The sequence below is a fragment of the Oncorhynchus clarkii genome, unplaced genomic scaffold (assembly GCF_045791955.1).
Source record: "Oncorhynchus clarkii lewisi isolate Uvic-CL-2024 unplaced genomic scaffold, UVic_Ocla_1.0 unplaced_contig_13966_pilon_pilon, whole genome shotgun sequence".
Taxonomy (NCBI): domain Eukaryota; kingdom Metazoa; phylum Chordata; class Actinopteri; order Salmoniformes; family Salmonidae; genus Oncorhynchus; species Oncorhynchus clarkii.
Window position 1 is genome coordinate 112,501 of NW_027258061.1, and position 10,000 is coordinate 122,500.

The 10,000-nt window shown below is 40.9% G+C and overlaps 1 protein-coding gene across 1 annotated transcript in view; it reads right to left on the reverse strand.

Annotated features, from left to right (window-relative positions):
* LOC139394701 (thyrotropin-releasing hormone-degrading ectoenzyme-like) overlaps positions 1–10,000 on the reverse strand; it is a gene marked incomplete at both ends in the record, with an annotated part of 139,785 nt that overhangs the window by 112,315 nt on the left and 17,470 nt on the right. The window contains one exon of the mRNA XM_071142796.1: positions 6,228–6,365. Within this exon, the coding sequence (XP_070998897.1) occupies positions 6,228–6,365 (138 nt within the window). The remainder of the gene's footprint in view (positions 1–6,227; positions 6,366–10,000) is intronic.

The following is a 10,000-nucleotide window of genomic DNA, read 5'->3' on the forward strand; positions in this document are numbered from 1 at the left end:
AATGCTATTCAATGACTGATACTCGCAAATCACCCAAACAGGAAGACAACGCTGCTGCTGTGAAAACTCTACCTTGTATCTTTTCTCTGTATGTACACTTGTTGTCCAATGCTTGGCCTGTTCACCTGCTACCATCTAGAAGGCAGAGGAGGCACTACAGGTGCAGCGAAGCTGGGACCGAGAGACTGACAAAGAGCTTCCATCAGACTGTTAAACAGTCACCACTAGCCAGCCTCCGCCTAGTACCCTGCCCTGAACCTTAGTCACTGTTACTAGCCTCCCCCAGTACCCTGCCCTGAACCTTAGTCACTGTTACTAGCCTCCGCCCAGTACCCTGCCCTGAACCTTAGTCACTGTTACTAGCCTCCCCCCAGTACCCTGCCCTGAACCTTAGTCACTGTTACTAGCCGGCTACCACCCGGTACTCTACCCTGAACCTTAGTCACTGTTACTAGCCTCCCCCAGTACCCTGCCCTGAACCTTAGTCACTGTTACTAGCCTCCCCCAGTACCCTGCCCTGAACCTTAGTCACTGTTACTAGCCTCCCCCCAGTACCCTGCCCTGAACCTTAGTCACTGTTACTAGCCTCCCCCAGTACCCTGCCCTGAACCTTAGTCACTGTTACTAGCCTCCCCCCAGTACCCTGCCATGAACCTTAGTCACTGTTACTAGCCTCCCCCAGTACCCTGCCCTGAACCTTAGTCACTGTTACTAGCCTCCACCCGGTACCCTGCCCTGAACCTTAGTGACTGTTACTAGCCTCCCCCAGTACCCTGCCCTGAACCTTAGTCACTGTTACTAGCCTCCCCCCAGTACCCTGCCCTGAACCTTAGTCACTGCCCTGAACCATCCTAGCCTCCCCCAGTACCCTGCCCTGAACTATAGTCACTGTTACTAGCCTCCCCCAGTACCCTGCCCTGAACCTTAGTCACTGTTACTAGCCTCCCCCCAGTACCCTGCCCTGAACCTTAGTCACTGTTACTAGCCTCCGCCCAGTACTCTACCCTGAACCTTAGTCACTGTTACTAGCCGGCTACCACCCGATACTCTACCCTGAACCTTAGTCACTGTTACTAGCCGGGTACCACCCGGTACTCTACCCTGAACTTTAGTCACTGTTACTAGCCAGCTACCACCCGGTACTCTACCCTGAACCTTAGTCACTGTTACTAGCCGGCTACCACCCGGTACTCTACCCTGAACCTTAGTCACTGTTACTAGCCGGGTACCACCCGGGTACTCTACCCTGAACCTTAGTCACTGTTACTAGCCAGCTACCACCCGGTACTCTACCCTGAACCTTAGTCACTGTTACTAGCCAGCTACCACCCGGTACTCTACCCTGTATTCTAGTCGAGGCTCATCCCATATAACTACTGATATACACAGTAGTAATATATCCTATTAATATACTGTCTATACACACCATCCTATATAACTACTGTCTATACACACCATCCTATATAACTACTGTCTATACACACCATCCTATATAACTACTGGCTATACACACCATCCTATATAACTACTGTCTACACTGTCTATACACACCATCCTATATAACTACTGTCTACACACACCATCCTATATAACTACTGTCTACACACACCATCCTATATAACTACTGTCTATACACACCAATCCTATACAACTACTGTCTATACACACCATCCTATAATAACTACTGTCTATACTGTCTATACACACCATCCTGTATAACTACTGTCTATACACACCATCCTATATAACTACTGTCTATACACACCATCCTATATAACTACTGTCTATACACACCATCCTATAATAACTACTGTCTATACTGTCTATACACACCATCCTATATAACTACTGTCTATACACACCATCCTATATAATTACTGTCCATACACACCATCCTATATAACTACTGTCTATACACGCCAATCCTATATAACTACTGTCTATACACACCATCCTATATAACTACTGTCTATACACACCATCCTATATAACTACTGTCTATACACACCATCCTATATAACTACTGTCTATACACACCATCCTATATAACTACTGTCTATACTGTCTATACACACCATCCTATATAATTACTGTCCATACACACCATCCTATATAACTACTGTCTATACACACCATCCTATATAACTACTGTCTATACACACCATCCTATATAACTACTGTCTATACTGTCTATACACACCATCCTATATAACTACTGTCTATACTGTCTATACACACCATCCTATATAACTACTGTCTATACACGCCAATCCTATATAACTACTGTCTATACACACCATCCTACATAACTACTGTCTATACACACCATCCTATATAACTACTGTCTATACACACCATTCTATATAACTACTGTCTATACACACCATCCTACATAACTACTGTCTATACACACCATCCTATAAAACTACTGTCTATACACACCATCCTATATAACTACTGTCTATACACACCATCCTATATAACTACTGTCTATACACACCATCCTATATAACTACTGTCTATACACACCATCCTATATAACTACTGTCTATACTGTCTATACACACCATCCTATATAACTACTGTCTATACACACCATCCTATAAAACTACTGTCAATACTGTCTATACACACCATCCTGTATAACTACTGTCTATACACACCATCCTATATAACTACTGTCTATACACACCATCCTATATAACTACTGTCTATACACACCATCCTATATAACTACTGTCTATACACACAATCCTATATAACTACTGTCTATACACACAATCCTATATAACTACTGTCTATACACACCATCCTATATAACTACTGTCTATACACACCATCCTATATAACTACTGTCTATACTGTCTATACACACCATCCTATATAACTACTGTCTATACACACCATCCTATATAACTACTGTCTATACACACCATCCTATATAACTACTGTCTATACACACCATCCTATATAACTACTGCCTATACACACCATCCTACATAACTACTGTCTATACACACCATCCTATATAACTACTGTCTATACACACCATCCTATATAACTACTGTCTATACTGTCTATACACACCATCCTGTATAACTACTGTCTATACACACCATCCTGTATAACTACTGTCTATACACACCATCCTGTATAACTACTGTCTATACACACCATCCTGTATAACTACTGTCTATACACACCATCCTATATAACTACTGTCTACACACACCATCCAAATAATGACATTACTTTGTTCTGATATTTCTATATTTCTGAATCCCTTTTTATTTTGGGGCATTTGTGTGTATTGTTTTGTATTGTTAGGTAGGAACATAAACACGGGGACATAAGCATTACACTGCTCCTGTGATAACATCTGCTAAATGTGTGTGCGCGACCAATATAATTAGATTTGATTGGTCTGCAGTGATGAACACTGTTTCATAGGACAGAGACATCATATTCTCCATCTGTACACTTGTTGTCTGTTGCTTGGTATGCAGTCATGAACATTGTTTCTTTCACAGGGCTATATAAAAACCATTTATCTGGAGAGAGATGTGATTACTGAGATTTAGCCTGCTCCCTAGATGAGCTGTTTATTGTGCTATCATACCCCAGGGGCCAGCTCTCCATCTCTCTCTCTCTCTCTCTCTCTCTCTCTCTCTTTTGTTCTCTCTCCCTCTCTCTCCCTCTACCACACTCCTCTCTTTCTTTCTTTCTTTCTTTCTTTCTTTCTTTCTTTCTTTCTTTCTTTCTCTCTCTCTCCCTCCCCATCTCTCTCTCTCTCTCTCTCCCCCCATCTCTCTCTCTCTCTCTCCCCCCATCTCTCTCTCTCTCTCTCTCTCCCTCCCCCATCTCTCTCTCTCTCTCTCTCCCCCCATCTCTCTCTCTCCCCCCATCTCTCTCTCCCTCCCCCCTACAACTCTCTTCCTCTCCTCCCTGCACCTCGTTCTCATTTTGAAGGAAAAGTCCCTCTCTCATTTATATGCAAAGTTTATTTGATTTTTTATTAAACCCAAACTGTTCACATCAAGCACCCAGCACATTCAGTCAATCTAAACGCTGTTAGATAGTCATAGTTTAGTATGTAATAAAGGTGTGGTTGAGGTGTTACTGTGGAATATTATAATACAGGTGTGTTTGAGGTGTTACTGTGGAATATTATAATACAGGTGAGGTGTTACTGTGGAATATAATAATACATGTGAGATGTTACTGTGGAATATTATAATACAGGTGAGATTGAGGTGTTACTGTGGAATATCACAATACAGGTGAGGTGTTACTGTGGAATATTATAATACAGGTGAGGTAGAGGTGTTACTGTGGAATATAATAATACAGGTGAGGTGTTACTGTGGAATATTATAATACAGGAGAGATTGAGGTGTTACTGTGGAATATCACAATACAGGTGAGGTGTTACTGTGGAATATTATAATACAGGTGAGGTAGAGGTGTTACTGTGGAATATAATAATACAGGTGAGGTGTTACTGTGGAATATCACAACACAGGTGAGGTGTTACTGTGGAATATCACAATACAGGTGAGGTAGAGGTGTTACTGTGGAATATCATAATACAGGTGAGGTAGAGGTGTTACTGTGGAATATCATAATACAGGTGAGGTGTTACTGTGGAATATCACAATACAGGTGAGGTGTTACTGTGGAATATCATAATACAGGTGAGGTGTTACTGTGGAATATCATAATACAGGTGAGGTAGAGGTGTTACTGTGGAATATCATAATACAGGTGAGGTGTTACTGTGGAATATCATAATACAGGTGAGGTGTTACTGTGGAATATCACAATACAGGTGAGGTGTTACTGTGGAATATCACAATACAGGTGAGGTGTTACTGTGGAATATTATAATACAGGTGAGGTGTTACTGTGGAATATTATAATACAGGTAGAGGTGTTACTGTGGAATATTATAATACAGGTGATGTGTTACTGTGGAATATCACAATACAGGTGAGGTAGAGGTGTTACTGTGGAATATCATAATACAGGTGAGGTGTTACTGTGGAATATCATAATACAGGTGAGGTGTTACTGTGGAATATTATAATACAGGTGAGGTGTTACTGTGGAATATCACAATACAGGTGAGGTAGAGGTGTTACTGTGGAATATCATAATACAGGTGAGGTGTTACTGTGGAATATCACAATACAGGTGAGGTGTTACTGTGGAATATCACAATACAGGTGAGGTGTTACTGTGGAATATTATAATACAGGTGAGGTGTTACTGTGGAATATCACAATACAGGTGAGGTAGAGGTGTTACTGTGGAATATTATAATACAGGTGAGGTAGAGGTGTTACTGTGGAATATCACAATACAGGTGAGGTAGAGGTGTTACTGTGGAATATCATAATACAGGTGAGGTGTTACTGTGGAATATTATAATACAGGTGAGGTGTTACTGTGGAATATTATAATACAGGTGAGGTGTTACTGTGGAATATCACAATACAGGTGAGGTAGACGTGTTACTGTGGAATATCATAATACAGGTGAGGTGTTACTGTGGAATATCATAATACAGGTGAGGTGTTACTGTGGAATATTATAATACAGCTGAGGTGTTACTGTGGAATATCACAATACAGCTGAGGTTGAGGTGTTATTGTGGAATATCACAATACACATGGGGTGTTACTGTAGTTTTTACGTGTGTATGTGTGTGTATGTGTGTATGTGTGTATGTGTGTATATGTGTATGTGTGTATGTGTGTATATGTGTACGTGTGTATGTGTGTATGTGTGTGTATGTGTGTATGTGTGTATATGTGTGTATGTGTGTATGTGTGTATGTGTGTATGTGTGTATATGTGTACGTGTGTATGTGTGTATATGTGTACGTGTGTATGTGTGTATGTGTGTGTATGTGTGTATGTGTGTATATGTGTGTATGTGTGTATATGTGTACGTGTGTATGTGTGTATGTGTGTGTATGTGTGTATGTGTGTATGTGTGTATGTGTGTATGTGTGTATATGTGTGAGATGCGTGTACGTGTGTATGTGTGTATATGTGTGTATGTGTGTATATGTGTGTATGTGTACGTGTGTATGTGTGTATGTGTGTATATGTGTGTACGTGTGATATGTGTATGTGTGTATATGTGTGTATGTGTATATGTGTGCATGGCTGAGGGTTTATACGTAGCGGTGTGCCTGTGTGCATGCCATACCAATAGCTTACCTTCTTGTATGCGATCCAGTCGAACACTCTGTCTATGTCCGTGGCGTCGTACACCTCCTGAGAGATTGGATGGGAGCTGGCCAGACCGTCCAGCAGCATCACCTCATGGAGAACATCAGTCAGGAAACGCTGCTTCTCCTGAGGGTCAGAGGTCAAAGGTCAGAGAGGTCAGACAGGTCGATGACACACACGAGATAGGTGTCGGTCACTACTCTGGTCTCAACAGGACTACTTGGTTAAATAAAGAGGTCTTCTGGCCTCAACAGGACTACTTGGTTAAATAAATAAAGAGGTCTCTGACCTCAACAGGACTACTTGGTTAAATAAAGAGGTCTTCTGGTCTCAACAGGACTACTTGGTTAAATAAAGAGGTCTCTGACCTCAACAGGACTACTTGGTTAAAAAATAAAGAGGTCTCTGACCTCAACAGGACTACTTGGTTAAATAAAGAGGTCTTCTGGCCTCAACGGGACTACTTGGTTAATAAATAAAGAGGTCTCTGACCTCAACAGGACTACTTGGTTAAATAAAGAGGTCTCTGGCCTCAACAGGACTACTTGGTTAAATAAAGAGGTCTTCTGACCTCAACGGGACTACTTGGTTAATAAATAAAGAGGTCTTCTGGCCTCAACAGGACTACTTGGTTAATAAATAAAGAGGTCTCTGACCTCAACAGGACTACTTGGTTAATAAATAAAGAGGTCTCTGACCTCAACAGGACTACTTGGTTAATAAATAAAGAGGTCTTCTGGCCTCAACAGGACTACTTGGTTAATAAATAAAGAGGTCTCTGACCTCAACAGGACTACTTGGTTAATAAATAAAGAGGTCTCTGACCTCAACAGGACTACTTGGTTAATAAATAAAGAGGTCTCTGACCTCAACAGGACTACTTGGTTAATAAATAAAGAGGTATTCTGGCCTCAACAGGACTACTTGGTTAAATAAAGAGGTCTTCTGGCCTCAACAGGACTACTTGGTTAATAAATAAAGAGGTCTTCTGGTCTCAACAGGACTACTTGGTTAAATAAAGAGGTATTCTGACCTCAACAGGACTACTTGGTTAAATAAAGAGGTCTTCTGGCCTCAACAGGACTACTTGGTTAAATAAAGAGGTCTTCTGGCCTCAACAGGACTACTTGGTTAAATAAAGAGGTCTCTGACCTCAACGGGACTACTTGGTTAATAAATAAAGAGGTCTTCTGACCTCAACAGGACTACTTGGTTAATAAATAAAGAGGTCTCTGACCTCAACAGGACTACTTGGTTAATAAATAAAGAGGTCTCTGGCCTCAACAGGACTACTTGGTTAAATAAAGAGGTCTTCTGACCTCAACAGGACTACTTGGTTAATAAATAAAGAGGTCTCTGACCTCAACAGGACTACTTGGTTAATAAATAAAGAGGTCTCTGGCCTCAACAGGACTACTTGGTTAATAAATAAAGAGGTCTCTGACCTCAACAGGACTACTTGGTTAATAAATAAAGAGGTCTCTGACCTCAACAGGACTACTTGGTTAATAAATAAAGAGGTCTTCTGATCTCAACGGGACTACTTGGTTAATAAATAAAGAGGTCTCTGGCCTCAACAGGACTACTTGGTTGAATAAAGGTTAAATAGAGACAACGTTATAAAGCTGAGGTAAATGTGCTGTATGTACTGAGGTAATGTTTGGGTAAACGTAGCGGGTTCCAGGGAACAGTATTTTACTGTGTGTCTTATAATGATTGAACTCCTCCTACTGAGGACGATGGGGGATAATACCTTTCAAAGAGTCTGAGGAAGGTTTGATTCCAATATAATCCATTAATCCAAGATAATTATTATTCTAATGTGACGAGAGCTCATCGAAATCTACTAACACGCCAAAACATTTACGAGAAAAAAACGTCTTTGTAAATCGAATAATCCCACACTCAAGAAATCCACACTTCACACCTCTCCCCCTCACCTAACCCTCTCTCAGATAGGGTGAGGCACGACTGCACCCCGAGGTGGCAGGAAGGAAAAGGAGAGAACAGCCTTCTGGGTAGTTAATAGCTCATTTGTTATGAAAATTGATTTCTCTCCCGAAAAAGCAAGATGCTAATGTCAGCCTTCTGGGATGTTACGGGAGACTGGGAAAGAGAGAGAGAGAGAGAGAGAGACAGAGAGAAAGAGAGAGAGACAGAGAGAAAGAGAGAGAGACAGAGAGAAAGAGAGAGAGAGAAGTGTGGTAGAAAGAGAGAGAGAGGGAGAGAGACAGAGAGAGGGAGAGAGAGAGAGAGAGAGAGAGAGAGAGAGAGAAGTGTGGTAGACATAGAGAGAGAGAGGGAGAGAGAACAAAAGAGAGAGAGAGAGAGAGAGAGAGAGAGAGAGAGAGAAAGAGAGAGAGACAGAGAGAGAGAGAGAGAGAGAGAGAGAGAGAACAAAAGAGACAGAGAGAGGGAGAGAGAGAGAGAGAGAGACAGAGAGAGAGAGAGAGAGACAGAGAGAGAGAGAGAGAGAACAAAAGAGAGAGAGGGAGACATGAGTTGTGAATAATGATGTTTGATTTTAAGCTCTCTGTCCCGTCCGTGTTATGGAGGGAGAGGTGGAGATTTAGCGGACATCATCACCTCTCAGCCTGAGCGGTTACAAAACGCAAAGTCTTCCTCGTAGAGGATTATCAAACATCTAAAATGCCAGTCATCCACTTTGTATGGTTTAATGAAACATCTGCCAGGCGGGTTAGTACTTTCTTCTCTTTAAAACATGAGCGACTCCATTGCCAGAGAATACGTTTCTGCATGATGAATCCCAGAGGAAACCACAGTAGTTCTCTCTCCATTCCTTCTGTATTCCTCTCAATGGAGTCCTTATTGTATAACGTTATATTCCTCTTAATGGAGTCCTTATTGTATAACATTGTATTCCTCCTAATGGAGTCCTCATTTATAACATGATATTCCTCTTAATGGAGTCCTTATTGTATAACGTTATATTCCTCTTAATGGAGTCCTTATTGTATAACATGATATTCCTCTTAATGGAGTCCTTATTGTATAACATTATATTCCTCCTAATGGAGTCCTTATTGTATAACATTATATTCCTCTTAATGGAGTCCTTATTGTATAACATGATATTCCACTTAATGGAGTCCTTATTGTATAACATGATATTCCTCTTAATGGAGTCCTTATTGTATAACATTATATTCCTCTTAATGGAGTCCTTATTGTATAACATTATATTCCTCCTAATGGAGTCCTTATTGTATAACATGATATTCCTCCTAATGGAGTCTGTTACGTCTGTGTTAAATGAAGACCAAGGTGCAGCGTGGGAGGCGTACATTTTCTTTATTAATGTTCCATCAAAAAAAATAATAATAAACAACACAACGAACGTAAAGCTTCGTAGTGCAACACATGCAACAAACAAAGACAAGATCCCACAACTGAAGGTGGGGAAAAGGGCTGCCTAAATATGATCCCCAATCAGAGACAACGATAGACAGCTGCCTCTGATTGGGAACCGTACTCTGCCAAAAAAAAGAAATGTAAACATAGATTTCCCACCCTAGTCACACCCTGACCTACCAAATAGAGAATTTAAAGGATCTCTAAGGTCAGGGCGTGACAATGGAGTCCTTATTGTATAACATTAGATTCCACTAAGTTGAGTTCTTATAAGGCATCCCAGATTGTGTGTTGATTCTTATTAAAAAAAAGTAATTAAACATTGATAATGTAATACTGAATTATGGTAATTATGCTCAACTAGATTATTCTCTACGGAAGTAAATATT